Genomic DNA, 18,580 nt, shown 5'->3' with positions numbered 1-18,580 from the left:
AGATCTCTTCAAAATAGTCCAAATAATGCAATTCTAATACACTCAGTCTTTTTCAGACTCTGTACAGCATTAGAGCATTTGCAAAGAAGATCAGTGAAGTCACTAGCTAATTCAATCAAGGAATACCAGACCAAATACGAATGGAAGGGTTGCTAAAAAGAAAAATATATAGATATGTTTGAGTTTAAGAGAACAGTGTCTTTGCCTTCAGCTTCTGAGGTCCAGGGTGGTTTAGTAAGAGTGCACGTGATGACCACGTAAACTGGACACTTTTGAAAGAAAAGATAAGCTTCTACTGACTGAAGACCGTCTTCTCTGTTTAGAGTAGAATATACAACACATGCTGATACCAGCTACGGGAAACATGACTGAATTGTATATTCTCTAGGGGTACAATTACAGCTCCCAATTGTCAAAATATATGGACGCGTCTCATAAAATTTCACTTTTCTATTTCAAATTAAAATTCAACCGAATAGTGGTACTGGTTGAAGCTGGCAGCAGGGCTCTGAGAGTTCTACCTTTCACGACCTCACTAAACGAGAGCCATAACTGACTGGTGGGTAGAACTTCCAGTATCAAGTTCTAACGTGAAATCAGAGTAAAATATTGATCAATCCTCTAATACTCTATTCTTCATAAGGATATTTAATCATTAGACTTGGGGAGAAAAATCACAAGAAATTTTTAAAGACAGTGGGGCAAAGCAGGAAAAGAACAAGTGCTTCCATGTCCTGCCTCTGTAAATCACTCCGATCTTCCCCGCAGCTGTCCTCCCACTGCCACCAAGTCACACAGATACACAGTTGCTGGTTACTTGGGATTTCTCAATGAAAAACTCCAACATCGTCTTTAGCTAAAGAGAAATTAGAAAATGGGAGTTTCAACTTTAAAACCTTCGGAAAAAGGAACTGTAAGCAAATAAAAAAAGAGTCTAGAAGTGTTTTTTAAAAATAAGATAATGGGGCACCTGGGTGGTTCAGTCAGTTATGCAACTGGCTCTTGATTTCGGCTCAGGTCATGATCTCAAGGTCACCAGACTGAGCCCCGTGTTGGGCTCTGTGTTTAGCGTGGAGTCTGCTTGTCCCTCTCCCTCTGCTCCTCCGCTCTCTCTCTCTCAAATAAATAAATAAGTACTATCTTAAAAAAAATAAAATATATGATTAAAGTGAGTTGTGATGTAAGATTTTTATTACTTCATTAAAAATACTATGTCTCATAGGATTATTTCTAGATTCTTTTTCTACCAGTAGAAGAAATTTAAAAAGAACATTATATTACTTTCAGAATGTGTTTTAAATCGGAATCAAACTACAAATGACAACAAATGTTATTTTTGCCCTCCCCTTATTCAGAAAAATAAGTAAAATAATAAATTCCTAGTTTCCCAGGGTGGAAAAGTGCCAGAAAGCTCACATTACCTAAATCCCTACTGAATACATCACTCCTCTGGACCACAGCCAAACGCTGAGGACTTCTCACTTCCATAACAAAAAAAGTTTGTGCTTCAAGTCATTCCATTATGTTTGCACAACTTTGTTGGAATTTTTTCCTGCATTAAATCAACAACCTTGTAATTTACACCTATTTGACCTTTATTAAACTTAGTCCCATGACCACATGACAGTCCTCCAAACACTGAGAGACCACACCAAGGTTCTCAGGTTCTCAACCAGGTTCCTGCCCCAGGTTGAAAGCCACCCCCCCACAACCCCGGCCGCCTCGCTCATCGGTGTGTTACAATGTGTCGATCAATCCTTTAAAGTGAGAACACACCCTGCTGAAGTCCATGGACTAGAACAGAACAATCTAGTTTGTGGTTCTGGACTATTCATTTCATACAGTAGAAAATTAACTAGAACCTTTGATAACCACACAGTTCAGACTTAATTCTTCGGCCATTTTTTTACCCACATGGCACTTAAGGTACGCCTTCCAAATAATGACAGTTTATAAATAAGAATGAAAGTGTTAGATTTTCTGGATCCACGTTCATCAATTTACAGTATCTTATTAAGTTTATGGTGCAGAATATAAGCTAACTGGTCATTTCTCCCCCATGTATCTGTTAATTCCACCATATCAGTTTATCTCTTCTTGTTTACGATCACTTATAAAATTGAGTGGCATTGTTTAATTATCCTCTCCCACTTCACTGACAGTGTATTAAATAGGACAGAGCCCTGTGTCCGTCACTAAACAACTTCTTACAGAAAGATAAGGACAGGGCACCTGGGTGGCTCAGGCAGTTAAGCATCTGCCTTCAGTTCTGGTCATGATCCAGGGGTCCTGGGATCGAGTCCCACATCCAGATCCCTGCTCATCGGGGAGCCTGCTCTTTCCTCTGCCTCTACACCTCCCCCAGCTCACTCTCTCTCAAATAAATAAAATATTTCCAAAAAAAAAAAAAAGCAAAAAAAAGACAAGGACACATTATTTTAACTTCACTTAACTACATAAAACTATGAAACATTTCAATCTTTCCTATGAGTATATCATGAAATATTTGTCAAATGCCATGTTTTACTGCCCCTTAAAAAAATAACATTTAACTAGCTGTTTCTTTCATTCCTATGCTGATAATTATGATATATTACATTTATATTTATTTTATGTCAAAATCCTAAAGTTATTTTGGCCTCGTTGCTATCAGCTTACTTATCATCGACCCTCACATATTACGCAGTAAACAGGGAAGCATATGCACACATACAAATGTGATTTTAAATCATGGGACCCTCATACATGCCCATGAGTTGAGTATTATATGACTACACAATCCAGTAGGACTAGTTTCAGATCACTTTATTTTTTGCAGTTTCGCGCCACAGAATGAAATTGCCAGGAAGCACACTGTCATAAACGTATGCTGAATTAAATGTACTAAACAACTCCACTCTCATTAGGGTGATAACCAAAGGTTAATTAGCAATGGGTGCACATTCGTGTTGCTCTGGTCTAACGTCATTCCTGAACCATGTGGTTTGATAATAGGAAAAACTGAGTCCTTAGCATCTCTGCCCGATTTTCACAGTGATATTGAATTGACCCCCAGGCCCTTTAAACGGGCTCACTTACCTTTCTTCCTGCTAAAAGCACGGTTCATGATGACCAGCAAACAGATGTTCAGTTCAATCACACTTTATAGCCTACAAAAATGACAAAATATTGAAGCCTAAATAAAGATATGTTGACCAACCTCTTTTGCACATTGCATTGCATAAAATGCAAATACATTTTTCATCACAAAGCCTTTTAAAATGTGTCTTAAATATTTATAAAGAATATTGTGAAATGCCCCAAAAGACACGGGGTAAGAATAAACTAGAGTACTCAGTATTACAAATGGCCGAACAGATAAGAACAGTATCTCAAATAAATTTCCTCCGAAGTTCATTAATCTTCTTGTCTTTTTCTTGTTGTACATCTATCATTAATTACATTTATCTATAAATTTTAGGAGAAAGAAGACTAATACTTTCAGCCAATAGTTAAGAGATGTGGCACAGTTCTGAGCAATGATTAACAGCAGTAAATAAACAGAAGTTTTGATTATGAAGTGGCAGTCATGCCCCTCTCCAGCCAGGCTCTGCCAGGCAGCCCTGTGCCCCATAATGCCCTGGGCAGCTGCTGCCCGAACTGTTCAAACCGAGATGGCGGCGTCCTACCCCAGTCTGAAACCAAGGAGGCAGCCCTGATGATCTCTTCCTGATGATCATTCATCCCTAATCTTGAAGAATAATGCACGCTCACAGCAAAATAACTATGTTCCAGTCCTATAGGATCTACGAAGCCCAAAAGCCTTCCTTCATTTCATGCCATCTCCATTCCCTTCAGCTGAAACTGGCCAAGGGTTGTTTGGCCACAACCTTAGTATTCTCTGCTACATGAACGGGCTGAGAATTTTCCAAATCTTCAAGTACTGTCTCTTTTTTATCTTTTTAAGATTTTATTTATTTATTTTTGGGAAGGTGGGAAAGCACAAGCAAGGGGGAGGGGCAGAGAAGCAGACCCAGGTGCCTGTATCTCTCTCTCTCTTTTTTAAATAATTCCTTTTTCAGTTGTTCTTCTTCCACATTTTAGTATAATCAGAAGGCACCAAGCCACTCTTTGAACACCTTGCTTAGAAATTCTCTCAGCTAGGATGCCTGGGTGGCTCAGTTGGTGAAGCTTCCGCCTTCATCTCGGGGTCCTGGGATAGAGCCCCACCTTGGGCTCCTTGCTCAGCGGGGAGCCTGCTTCTCTCTCTGCCTGCCCTCTCCCTGCTTGTGCGCTCGTTCACGCAGGCTCTCTCTTGGACAAATAAATAAATAAAATCTTAAAAAAAAAAATGTTCTCAGCTAAATACCAATTTCATTAATTGCAAGTTCTACCCTCCATAAAAATACTAGAACACAAACACAACTCAGCCAAGTTCTTTGCCCACTTCATAACAAGAAATAGCTTTCCTCCAGTGTCCAGTAACATGTTTTATCTATGTTTCTATCTGGAAATCCATCAGATTCCCATCCACACATCTACCGGCATTCTGCTTATGATTATTTATGCATTCTTTAAGAAATTAGAGGCTTTTTAGCTCTTCTCTTTTCTTTCTGAACCCTCACCAGAACTGCCTGGAGCAGTATCACAGCGATCACCTTCTTCTAGTAACACCTCAACACTCTTCCAGCTTCTACCCATCACCCAGTCCCAAAGCTGTTTCCACATTTTTGGGTATTTGTTACAGCAGCACCCCACAGTCAGCTTGGACTGCCATAACGTAAACTACAGAAATTTTTAACTTGCAGTGTTGGAGGCTGGAGGTTTGAGATCAGGTGCCAGCTATGTGAGGTTCCAGTGAGGGCCCTCTTCATGGCTTGTGGGACACAGCTTCTGGCTGTGACCTCACATGACAGAAAGGGACAACCCTCTTGCTTTTCCTCTTTTCATAAAGATACTACCCATCACGGGGTCGTCCCCTAATGACCTCATCTAAACCCAAGTACCTTCCAAAGGCCCCAACTCCAAATACCACTCTGGGGTTCAGGATTTCAACATGTGAATTTTGGGGGTACACCAACATTTAGTGCATAGTATTTACAAATCTACACAGCAGTAAAACAAGGAGAGAAATTAATCTTAAAAATAAAATCATTTTTACAGTCTAATTACTGATATTTCTGTTCAGGCATTTCTGCTCCCAATGAAGAATTAAAACAGTTAAGAATTAGAACTCGGGGGGCGCCTGGGTGGCTCAGTGGCTTAAGCCTCTGCCTTCAGCTCGGGTCATGATCTCAGGGTCCTGGGATCGAGCCCCACATCGGGCTCTCTGCTTAGCCAGGAGCCTGCTTGCCCACCTCCCTCTCTGCCTGCCTCTCTGCCTACTTGTGATCTCTGTCAAATAAATAGATGGAATCTTTAAAAAAAAAAAAAAAAAAAGAATTAGAACTCGGACTCTCTGTCTCTCTCTCTCAAATAAATAAAATAAATATAAAAAATTTATAAAATATTATTACCAGGCTTAGATAATGACACAATAATATCACTCTTCTATTAACCTCACACTTCATTCACCTTCTCATGATTATGCCATTAATACAAGAAAGGTAGAGAATATGTTTAAAAAATTAAAACACCAAAATGATTATGTCATTTATACTAACGATATAATATGGTTTCTTTTCTATAATGTAAAAGATATAGAAGTAATTATTGAAATTACTGTATTTATTATAAATAATGTATTCATTCATTCAGAAATCATTTTTAATCACCAGTGCCAACCACTCTGTAAGGAATGAAGGGAATACAATACAGACAAAATATATTTTGTCTCGTCCCAAAAGTTAGTTTTCATCTAGAACCTAACAGACATGGTTATTGATTGATCATATCCTGAAAAGAATAAGTGAAGATAACAAACTAGCACAAAAGAAACATAATTATCAAAATGTAAGGTCCAATTTCTCTGGAAAAATAAAATTACCAGGAAGCCTATTAATCAGCAGATCAAATTCAGTATGTGTCAGGTAGACATTTTCAACAATAGTAGATTGTGAAATATAAAGATGGATTTTAATACCCTATAATTTTAAAAAATTTCATGAAATTGTGTGTATTTTAAAATTAACAATATCATATAAACTCTTTGGGGCATAAAGACAGAAAGAAAAAAAAACCTTAACATAACTGTATAAAGTTCAGGAGGCCAAATAAATAAAGGATATGAAATGACGCTACAATTCTATGACTCTGAAATCCCCAAAGGATTTTTACCTGCTCATAAAGCACATAGATATAAATGTCAGTGGGTACTGGACAAGCTGTTCTTATCATAGAAACAAAAGCCATAATTTCACTTTCCAAACACTAGTTTTTAGCATATTTATTTGATCCAATGACACTCTACTCTTCCTTGAGAAACAGGTCATAATTCCCCACTAGAAACTAAGCAGACACTGGCTTTGCTCACTATGCCCGTGTGCAGAATACAGCGTGCAAACGTAAGCCGCTTTCAATACACTGTTTACAGGTTTAACGCATGCATAACATGTTTTAATGCACTTAAAGCTGAGGTAATAAGATACACATTGTCATCAACTTACTTTATGTTAAGTTTAAGAAATGTAAGTTCTGTATAAACTTAAATTCAATTTATAGTATTATATAAAATCTTTTTGGATAAACTTTTGATAAACATTGTCTCAATGGCTACTTATACGTGGACGCATTATTTCCTTATCAGTAAAAAATTATCCCTAAATTTTCGCTAAATAATATATAGAGAGAATAACATAAACATCTTTTACTAATTTTCCATAAAATAGCATCCCAGAGTAAAAATCATACAAGGTTTAAAGTATTGCAATTTAGATTTTCTATTTTTTTAAATTAAACATAAAAAGAGTTGTTCAATTAAAAAAAAACAAAAACAAAGTCTGGAACAATATACATGGCCATCAGTGGTGTGTGAGACTCCCCATTTAACTTTACTCTCTGGGACTGAATACTGAAGAGTGTGTCCCTGCGTGGGTCTGTTCGTACTGTACTTACCATAATCCTTTTTTTATATACACATGAAATCCCTTGGATTTACAGTAGTATATGGTACGACAGGAGCACTTACACTAATTTCCCGAATGGCATATACAAAGAGTCATATCACTCACTGACTAAGCCAACCTTCCCTCAGACACGTATGCTGCTCGTGTTACATAAAGCTGTACAGACCTATTCAGCCGCTCCTACTTCTAATCATGGTGGAGTAACAGGCTAGCGTTCTCTTACTCTCTGAAACACAAAAAATGAGTCGAAACGATGGGCTGTGCATGGAGATGGAAGCAGACTCCAGCAACCTTCCTAAGCTGGGATATGCCTGAGATGTGGTGAAATGAAGGTGACTCGTGGTTACAGACCAGAGCACTGGGGAGGACAGAGCTCCACAGAAGTAACTGAAGATACCTGCCAAAAGCCTTACAATTTAACTCGGTAATGACCACTTCGTGAGACCGAGTAAAGGGTCACCCACAAAGGTCAGAGAGACCAGTACCTGCAACTCACACTGGAGATGACAGCAAGGAAGAAAAGCCTGTAATTCACAGGACATCAGCTAGATTACTAAGACGTGCCTAACCATGTACATGGGGAAAAATTAAAGCTAGAATAAATGCTGCTTTGGCCCCACTTAAGTGATTTTAAAAACAAGACCCAAAAGAATTAACCCATTTCCGAGTAACTTCACTAAATCCTAAAGCTATGTTCAAAATATTTTAAGGAATATAAAAATACTCAACACCCAACATGGTGAAATGTACAGTGTTTGGCATTCAATTAAAAAAAAAAAAATCAGGCATGCAAAGAAATAAAAAAATACAACTCATAATGGGGAAAAAATAAATCAATCAAAACTCATCCAGAAATGTAGATGTCATTAGATAAATTGTTTTAATCTCAAGTTTTATTTCAAAATCAGTAATACATTGATAATACACTGTGAGGTCACTTACTATTAATTTACTCTATAACTTTAACCTTTTGTAGACTTATTTTAAAAAAGGGAAAAAAAAGTTTGGAGCCAACAATCATTTCTTTAAATAAATCCAGCATATCCTACCAAAGTAAATTCACTGATATTTATAAACTAGCTCAGAAGGTTAGAGAGACGTTAATGAATGGCAGTTTCCTGCTTTTCAACCTAATGCTCAAGCTCTTATTTGATAAATAGCATTGTTATGACTAAAGAAACTATATATGGCATAATATTAAAACCTATAAAACAGCTAGTTCTGAATTTCACTTTACCCTTTTGAGTATATTTAAAAAAAATATTCCTAGAATTCTTTCAAGGTTAAAATTTTAAAGAACCAAAAAAACCGATTAAAACACAGTTCACATTAAATAAATCATAAGTCACTAAAATCCTGTTGTTCATCATGAGATCAGAAATGATGTAAAATGGGGTGCCTGGGTGGCTCAGTTGTTAAGCATCTGTCTGCTCAGGTCATGATCCCAGTTGTTAAGCATCATGACCTGCTCAGGTCATTATCCCAGGGTCCTGAAATGGAGCCCCACATCAGGCTTCCTGCTGAGGAAGCTGCCTCCCTCTGAGGCTTCCTCCCTCTCCCACTCCCCCTGCTTGTGTTCCCTCTCTCGCTGTGTCTCTCTCTCTGTCAAATAAATAAATAAAATCTTTTTAAAAAAGAAATAATGTAAAATAATGAAATCCAATCATTCGTTTTAGTTCCGGGAAGAAACGAAGTTAAAAAACAAACAAAAACCAACAGTTGCTTTTCCTGTAAATGTATTTTTTACTCTCTTTTACTGCTTTTTTTGAATATGCAATTCAGGAAGGTAATCCCAAGAGAATGTCAAGCAATTTCAGATCCCGCCTTGACTCCTCCAGGTTGCCGAATCCTCTACTGTGGCTCATTCTTGGAACGTCATTGCTTCAACAGCTCGTGTAGCTTCCAAAATCCCACTGAGAGAATTCAGCTCATTTTTTACTCTTCTTGATCTAATTAGTATCTATTGTGAAGATTCTCTGGTTAAACCTCAAATTTTAAGACACCTTACAGTATTTTTATTTTATGACTGTAATTTGCAAAAACTTTGCTTTTGAAGAGCAATAAATACTACCTAAGTGTAGCCAAGAAAACTAACCAGTAGACAAATTTGGAAATTTTACATTTACAATTTACATTACTAGGAGAAGCCACATGATGTGATAGAGAGGATATATATATTTAAGATTTTATTTATTTATTTGAGAGAGAATCGAGACAGAGAGAGAAGAGAGAGAAAGTGCGTGCGTGCACAAGATGGGGGAGGGTCAGAGGGAGAAGCAGACTCCCCGCTGAGCAGGGCCCACCCCCCACCATGTGGGACTCGATCCCAGGACTCCAGGATCATGACCTGAGCTGAAGGCAGTTGCTTAACCAACTGAGCCACCAAGGGCACAAAGAAGATATATATTTACCATTTGCTAAGAAACAGCAACATTAGTGTTTTCTGAAATTCCCTGACTTGGGATATAAGTGCTTATTGTTATTTTTTACTTAATTTACCATATTGACCCATATCTCGTAACACTCATTAAAAATTCTTTACTCTTTCAATAGATAGATTTTGAAACCACTTTATGTGACATTACAGAAGTGGAGAAGGGAAAATAAGTATGACATGGACCCTGATTTCAAAGACCTTATCGTCTTCGAGAGAGAGGGGAGAATGGGGACAAGCCCTATTAAAGAGAGAGATGCCACGGAAAAATAAGAGGATGAAGCACAAACGACTGTCTCTGTCTTGTTCAAGGTCAAAGTTTCAGAGTGGAGGTGAACAGTCATCTCCCAAATGGGCAAAGGTCAAAGGTGAGACACGAAATAAGGTTTTGGGCAGAAGGGCAGAATGTGTGCAGTACATGTTGATTAAGGGCTTGGGTTCCCTGCCGCACCACTAACAGCCTCAGGGAGCACCCACTGGCCCTCACTGGGGCTCTCATCCAGGCTATTCCACAACACCCTTGGTCTAAAGGGAACATCTGAGCACCTGGTAATGGCCAACTCTTGAGAATGGCTTTATGCAAGAAAACCTTAATTTACAAGGTCCAGAACACAGGGCTGGGGAGGAAAATAAAATCTGAACTTCCTCTAATGCCAAAAGTGAATTCAAAGTAAAGGCTACAATGAATCAAAAAGAAAAACGGACACATAAAGCCTAACTTTTCTGACAGCTAAAGCCACCAAATTTGAACCACTTTATTCTAATAATAACACTTTCTCCTTTAAGAGGATTTCCCACATTTCCACAGCTCTGAGCCTCAAAGTATTGTCCAATAAGTAAGAGTCTGGGCAGTAACTATGGCGATACTGTGACACCACAAAATTCTGTGCAGGGACTGCGTGGTGCAGAGACACCCTTTAGCACCCAGTCGTGGCACCACCACTCAGCACATCCGGAATCGGGGCAGCCCCGGCTGCTCTTGGGACCAAAGCAGCAAAAGCTCCAAGGAGGGGGATGTGCTGGGGCTGCCAAATGCCGAAGCCTCCACGTCTGCCTGGGCATGGGCATCCCGGGGGCAGGGCCTGCAGGGTCTGAGCTGCACTCCAGCAGGCCTCGAGCCGTCTGTTTCAAAAATTAGATTCTGAGAATTCTCCTTAAAACGTCCTTCAATGATCAATTAACTATTCTTCTCGCTGGGCTTTCTTCATTATCTTCTGTCCTTAATGGGAGCTCAGCTACCTCACTCCGAAATGAGGTAATCACACAGTAAATAAATGAGGCCAGGAGAAATATTTTTTAAGACAAATAAAACTCTGCAATATTGAAACAAACATTTCTATTTACGAAACGTATGACTCCCCTATGCGTAGACAAAAGTTTTCCTGGGTTTAGTTTCCCTCTGAATACCAGGTTTTGAAGTAAACTGCAGTCTTACTCAATTTTTTCTCCACTTTTTTTTATCATAACAATGGACTTTCTTTCCTTCTTATTTTGACTGTACACTTAAGAACTCTATCCTCTTAGACCTGCTATTTTGGTCATTTCTCCAAACACTTCGATATCCATATCCTAACTGTGAGAGGGAACTTGTGGGATCCAGTTCCTGAGGTAACATTATCTTTGGCAAATCTATCCGAATTCCTTTGAAAGACCAAAATAAAACAGCTTGACTGCAGAATGAATGCTATCAGAGCCTAAGTCTCAAAACTTTCTGGACTTTTAAGAGTAGAATTTGTAAAATACATACTGTTTTAAGATTCAGTTGATCTAAAAAAAAAAAAAAAAAGATTCAGTTGATCTCCACAAACAATACAAACACTTTTAGTTCAGCTTCAAATCTTCTGCTTTCTATTACAATATTTCACTTTGTTGAAAAGAAACAGACTCCAAATGGAGTCACTTTTGCTAAGCCCCACCAAGACTTAATGCCTAAACTAATTGTGATTTCAGCCTCTCCCAGTAGTGGAATTTTAAACCAATCAGTCTGGAATTTCCTGGTCAGCCTTAGTGAGGTCATCTGCATGATAAGACCCCGTGCCCTTCCCCCCTCAAGGAAGGTGACCTTGCCAGAAACAATGCTTTCTTTTCTTTTGCTAATAGCCTCCTTGTCCTGTCCCATACCATGGCTGCCTATAAAATCCTTCTGTTTTGTGCAGCTCCTCAGAGCTCCCTCCTATCTGCTCCATGGGATGCTGCCTAATGAATGAATTGTTGAATAAAGGCAATTTGATCTTTACATTTACCTCAGTAGAATTTTTTTTAAGAATCCAAAAGGATTTTTTTCATTTAAGCCTTTTGCTTTAATGTCAACTGTTTCTAGATCAGTATTTTTACAGTAAGAACAGTTTTTATCTTTACATTAAATTCTAACAAACAGTAATAATAAATGTGCATAGGCTTACCATTTTCATCATTTTACAAAGTTTTAAAGAGAGTTTTAAGAAAGCCAGAGAGAGAGATGATTTCTTTTACCAGCTTTTAAAGCAGCCCTTGAAAGAAACCATTCTTTGCACTTGGTGTCCGGAGCATTTCACACGGTCAGTGGTTTCCCCGGGAGAGAACTGATGCACAGGAAAGCTCATCCCTAAAAACGGAGCTTCCAAATATTTACACGGGGCGATCACGCTTTCCTTACTGTAAGAGCCCGCCAGAGAGTACCTCTGCCCACATGCAGTACTGCTTGGCCACAACTAAAAATAACATCCTCTCTCCTTCACTATAATCACATATACCCTATTTTTAACTTCAGTGGGACTACCGTATTCTTAAATTCTCTGTCCTTCCTGCGGGTTTCCACCAGCCTTCTCACAGACGGCCACCACAAAACTTATCCTCAGGAACCTATCTCCACCACCAGCCTGACAAGGTTGAACTTTACTCCAGCCCTGTGATCCTAGAAAATAACAAAGGTTAAGGAAGTCCCCCACCCCTCCGTGTTTTGGAAATGGCTCACTGCAAAGAACCACCCTTCCCCCAAATGATTTAGATAAGATTCAGGGCACTCCCCATGTTTACTTAAGACAGAGCCAGACAAAGACCCTCCAAAATGCCCATTCTTGGCTTCGTGAATGATTAGCGAAACTATTCATGCCACTGACCAATCTGGACAAAATTACCAGCTATGTGACCAGACTAGATGTTCAGCTAAACTTCTCTTTGCTCCAGGATCTTTAACTGTGACCCACCCTCAGTTTCACAGACTCAACCCTTCCTTCATAATCCTTCCTAAAAGTAGGCTGACCTCAGGGGAGAACGTGCTCTGGTCTGCTGCCCCCAATCTCCAGACTCCCACTCATCCACCGTCCCACATCGCAGTCTCTCTAGGCTTGTTTACTCTTCCTGACAAAAGAAAAGTCCTTTTCTGCCTAGCCTTTGAGATGCCTGCAGATGTAGGGCTGGCACATTCTCCCTATTAAACCTCCCTCCCTCCTCTTCCTGCAGTAATCTTTTCACACAAGGTCTCCTTACATAAGCCCAGATTTGCTTTTTATTTGACACTCCATTTGATCAGATTAGAAAGATTTCTGGCAACGAACCCCAACCTAGTTCACTGAACTAATTGAACTAATCTGAAAAAATTTTCCTTTCAGTATATCTACTCAAATGGAGCTAGACCTCTCATTCTCTTTCAGTAATGAATGCTTTCATTTCAGCATAAAATGAATTACAAGAATGTCCTAGAAAAGTAAATGAATCTGGGTTTTAAAAATTGTTATCCTTGCATCCCTAGCATCTAGTTCCTCTCCACAGTAAATAACTGCTGAATTACAAAGCAAATTAACAAATTCAGTTTTCTAAAACAACAGCATCTTATTGAATAGAAACATACATCTCAGCTCCCCAAATCTGTTCAATCTGTAACAATTAAAATATCTTAATTTGATACTCTTAATCTCAGGAAACAAACTGAGGGTTGCTGGGGGGTGGAGGGGTAGGGATAGGTTGGCTGAGTTATGGACATTGGGGAGGGTATGGGATATTATGATTGTTGTGAAACGTGTAAGCCTGACGATTCACAGACCTGTACCCCTGAGGCAAATAAGACATTATATGTTAATAATAAATAAATAAATAAAATATCTTAACTTGAAGGTATTTTCAGAATTAGGAAGCTTTCTAAAGTTGTTCAGTAATCGAATAATAAAACTGTACTCTTATCTTGTTACACACACTGCACACAAATACAGTAAATTGTACACATAAAAACAATAACTTTTCATCAAAGAAAACATTATAAGCAAGCCAATAATGATAAAGGCCATGATCATTTTCTGAATGAAATATTTCTCTTCTGTTGGACAGAAAAGATCTATTGAAACAGTATGTGTTGAAACAATATAAGTTAATGAACAATTTGATAAAGCCATGGATATTTTTAGAAAAAAGTTCCACTAAAGTCAAGTAAACACAGTAACTCTTCCAACGCCAGAAATGAAGAAAACATTTACTCCAATAAAGAATAGGCAATATTCTTTATTCTTTATCTAGGTTAAACTTTCCAAAGTAGATAAATTGGAAGAATAGAAGGAAATGAAGATAGTATTTAGCTAAGGACAAAGGAAGAAATATTTGTAAATGAGAAAAGAATAAGAACTAATTAATAGGTGACTACAAAGGAAAATATTAGTATTATCGAGCCCTGTACTCAACTCTAGATCCCAACAGTCAACAGCAGAAATCGTAAGACCACCTGATTCATACTTAAAACCCACGAGCTCCTTTCTTTTTGCACTTTCTTGAGGCGTTGACAAAGGTGTTCCGCCAAGACCGGCACATTCTAACTGACAAACCAGAAAAGACGCAACAGCAAAGGGACGTCCCTGACATTAATACGTCAATACAACACTCCTCACATCCCCTTCCCCGCCTATGATCACGGGCTGACCACAGACCAACCCCCCAACCCATGACCACATGCTCCTCGCATGCCCTCTCGCATGTGCACCTCGTGTAGGGGCCTCTCTCTGTACAACACTCCGTGTCCGTCTTGCAGGCGGGGAGGTCGGTTGTCAAGACTTGAGCCAGCCGCCTCCCCGGGGGCTGCCTTCTAAAATAAATCCCTCCCTTTCTCTTTTCCAAACCCTCATTTCTTGAGATACTGGCTTCTCCAATGACGAGTTTATCCAAGTTTGTTCAGCAACAGGGTTGGCAAACCCAGCCAGGAGCTAGGTTTTTGATTTGTCCAGACCCCTTGGGATTCCCTGGGATGGAGCAGGTGGCCACAGCAGCACGCTGGGGCTCACTGAGCATTTTTGAAGTTAGCAGCTATGACAGATTAATACATAATGGCACAACACTATAAAGGCCAAAACTATAAAAAAAAAAAACCACTATAAATGAGACTAAATTACAGATCGGTGTAACTCACGGATGAATTACTGAGTTTGATGATCAAATGGGGGAGAATCTCCTAGGTGACTACAGAAAAAAAGATATATCAAAGAAATACCAAGAGGATAAAGGATAGAAATAAAAGTGCCAAAATCTAGATCCTGGGAATACCATAAAGAGGGAAAAAATTAAAGGAGAGAGCAGGGCAGAGCTTAAAAAAAAAAAATGTGTTAGAGAATTTTCACAGAATTAAAACAAATTATGAAAAATGTCAAACTGAAAGTTTCAGATCCGGGCATGTTAAAATGAAGAACAGTAAAGGCAGAATGAAAATATACACTTCCAGGCAGAAAAAAAATGGCCTCGTAAGGGCCTATTCAGTCAGAGCGGCCCCACCCCGGTTGAACAGCCATTTTGTTGTTTACGCAGTAAAACTTAAATTGACCCTGCCCTCCCCCCCAGGGGAACTTACTTAAAAGCAAGTCCGGGAAACCAGTCCCAGGTAACAAAGCCCAAATACATGGGTGGGTCAGGTCAGGTGGAGATAATGGCCCAAATGAAGGGATGAGTTGGGTCAGGTGGAGACACCCAATCAGTAAAGCGCATACCGTCTCCCTAGCTACCAAGGAGTGTGCCCCCTCCCCCACCTTTTGGGCGCCAATTCTGACCAAGGTGATAGGCTAGTGCAAATGTCTACTGGGGTAAATGTAGTTCAATTGGCCGCCCGTGTGAGACCTAGCAGGACTGTGCAGCTTTCTCTGTCTGTTACAATCTCATTGGCCACCTGTGTGGGGCCAGGCCCAACCACATGTTCTTTGCTCTATGAAAGTTAGTCTGGGGGCGCCTGGGTGGCTCAGTGTGTTGAAGCCTCTGTCTTCGGCTCAGGTCATGGTCCCGGGGTCCTGGGATTGAGCCCTGCATCGGACTCTCTGCGCAGCGGGGAGCCTGCTTCCCCCTCTCTCTCTGCCTGCCTCTCAGCCTACTTGTGATCTCTGTCAAGTAACTAAAGAAAAAAAAAAAAAAAAAAAGTTAGTCTGTGAGGCAGGGAGGGGTCGCCCTCTCTGTAAGGGGCGGCCCCGACCGGTCTGTTTGATGGTCGGTTTGATTCTTGATGCTTGGCGCGAAATAAAGCTTTGCTTGACCTTCGCTTTGTATCAGTCTTGCTCCTTTGACCATAGACCCATTATTGGGAGACCCAAGACTGGGGACCCAACAGCCTAAAGAGCAACAAGAACCAAATTAACAATAAAATTCACAGTAGTCACACAGTATGCAGAGAAACAGGCAATGTCTCAAGGTCTTCTACAGGAAAAGAACTTTGAACTGTGACTGTTGTAGAGTAAACACAGTGATGTGAGGGAGTAGAAACAACCTATGAAGCTTGGGCCACTTGGCTGGTAAAGCACGAGACTCTCAGGTTTGTAAGTTCAAGCCTCATGTTGACACAAAATGCCTCAGAATTTTTAATCGCGGAAAAAGTATAGTACTTTTACTTTATCATACTGCAAAGGTAAAAAAAAAAAATATTGAAGATAATCTAGGTAGCATTAAAATAAGAGAAACAAGTCCAGCTTCTTTTGTAAAAGATAGAAGCACTATATCATTACCATAGGTTTTACTAAGGTATTTTACCTTAAAAACAGTAATAGTTAATATAGGACTAAAAAAGGAAGGAAAGAAAAAGAAAACAGATGCATAGAAAGATACATGGATAGAAAGTGTAAACAAAGAGTTAGACACACACACACACACACACACACACACACACACACACACACACAGCTATAACAATCCAGAACTGAAAATCCAAGTAAACATTTGCTACATAATGGAGCGCAGAGGAAAACAAACAAACAACAACAAAAAAAACCGGACATGAAATGTAGTTTAGTACTGACTTATTGTGAGAAGCTACAGACGTTGAAATTTAAGGAGTTAACGTAGGAACATTAAGAATGGAAATGTGTCTTAAGACCAATGACCATTAACTATAATATATACACTTTAAATCACTCAAAAATAACTTTTATCTGACAATAGGAAATGAAAAAATTTGAAAACAAAGCACAATAAACAGAAAATATGCAATAAGATGGAGAAATACAAGTCTACCCCATTTTACATTTGGCTTTGGGATCCAAATTAATGAATACCTTGATGAATAAAAACAAAAGCTATAAAATATAAGAAATAATATATACATAGTTGACTTACCCAAAGGAAGAATTTTTTGAAAAATATGCAAAAAATAAAAATCAATTTTATTACATTAAAATTAACGATTTCATTCAGAAAAGCTCACCATGGAAAAGATAATAGACAAATGACAAATCTGAGAAAAAATAGTTTTTCTCTCTAAATCTGATAAGAAGTAATATCTAAAGTATACAAAGGGGAACCTGGGTGGCTCAGTGGATTAAAGCCTCTGCCTTCAGCTCAGGTCATGATCCCAGGGTCCTGGGATCGAGTCCCGCATCGGGCTCTCTGCTCAGCAGGGAGCCTGCTCCCTCCTCTCTGCCTGCCTCTCTGCCTACTTGTGATCTCTGTCAAATAAATAAATATAATCTTTAAAAAAAAATAAATTTTTTTTTAAAAAAGTATACAAAGATTTTTCTAAAGAGCAGTAAGAGAAGTAGGCAATAAGAAAAGTCAATAATCCCAAAGGAAAGGAGACAGACAATAACTTCCAATTTATAGAACAGACAGGCCAAAAGGCTAATAAGTATATAAACGTATCTGCAAACTTATTAGGAATCACCAAAACACAAATTTAAACCATATTACTCTATACTAATGTGACTGAAAAAGACAGAAAATTGTATAATCCCAAATATTGGTGAAGACGTGAGGTTGTTAGCAATGGTTCTCATATTTACATACTCAACAAATCACCCGTAAGAAATTAGAAACTATCAAATGTCCAAGATTCACTCAGTCTTTGAATCGGTCCTGGCTTCAGTATTTCTTTCTTTTTTTTTAAAGATTTTATTTATTTATTTGACAGGCAGAGATCACAAGTAGGCAGAGAGGCAGGCAGAGAGAGAGGAGGAAGCAGGCTCACTGCGGAGCAGAGAGCCCGATGCGGGGCTCGATCCCAGGACCCTGAGATCATGACCTGAGCCGAAGGCAGAGGCTTAACCCACTGAGCCACCCAGGCGCCCCCCTTCAGGTAATTCCGGTGCGCAAACAAAGTTGAGGAAAACATGGTTACTCTTCTTTCGCTGCTGGTGACAATATATAAACAGCATGACTCATTTGAAAAGAATAATGCTGATTAACAAACGGGATGTCCATGTGCCCCGTAACTCAGAAACTCCATTCCCGAGTATTCATCCCAACGGAATTGTCACAGATCCACAAAGCACTTCTGTGAGAAACCCCACTGTCGTATGTGGTGGCAAGAAGCTGCCCATACCCTTGTCGTCTGTCACCTGCAGAAGGGACAGTGAAAACGCGGCGCATGTCCATCACCGGGCACTGACAGCGATCCACTGCAGACACTGACCCCGCGGGCACGCAGCGGCACGGAGGGTCGCAGAGACAACGCTGACTGCGACGACGGGGTGAGCCAGGCAGGCCTTGCGTCACATGGTGCTTGCACGTCGAACAAAACCGATTTGAAAAGAACGAGTTGGGGGGTGCCCGGGTGCGACGGGCGCAGGGCATGGAGCGCGCTCGTCCTGGGCGGCCCTGCTGGTCCCCGGGGCTCGTCCTGGGCGGCCCTGCTGGTCCCCGGGGCTCGTCCTGGGCGGCCCTGCTGGTCCCCGGGGCT

General features: G+C 39.8%; 1 protein-coding gene across 2 annotated transcripts in view; it reads right to left on the bottom strand.

Annotated features, from left to right (window-relative positions):
- LOC111143622 (GULP, engulfment adaptor PTB domain containing 1) overlaps positions 1-18,580 on the bottom strand; it is a 181,886-nt gene that overhangs the window by 92,899 nt on the left and 70,407 nt on the right. For both annotated transcript variants that reach the window (XM_022497454.1, XM_022497457.1), the window contains exon 3: positions 3,079-3,149. In XM_022497454.1, coding sequence (XP_022353162.1) covers positions 3,079-3,106 — 28 coding nt within the window. In that variant the 5' untranslated portion in view covers positions 3,107-3,149. The remainder of the gene's footprint in view (positions 1-3,078; positions 3,150-18,580) is intronic.

This window comes from Enhydra lutris, unplaced genomic scaffold (genome assembly GCF_002288905.1).
Source record: "Enhydra lutris kenyoni isolate GAN:26980312 unplaced genomic scaffold, ASM228890v2 scaffoldscaffold1, whole genome shotgun sequence".
NCBI lineage: Eukaryota > Metazoa > Chordata > Mammalia > Carnivora > Mustelidae > Enhydra > Enhydra lutris.
The sequence above is the reverse complement of the archived record's forward strand: the minus strand, read 5'-3'. Positions and strand labels throughout refer to the sequence as shown.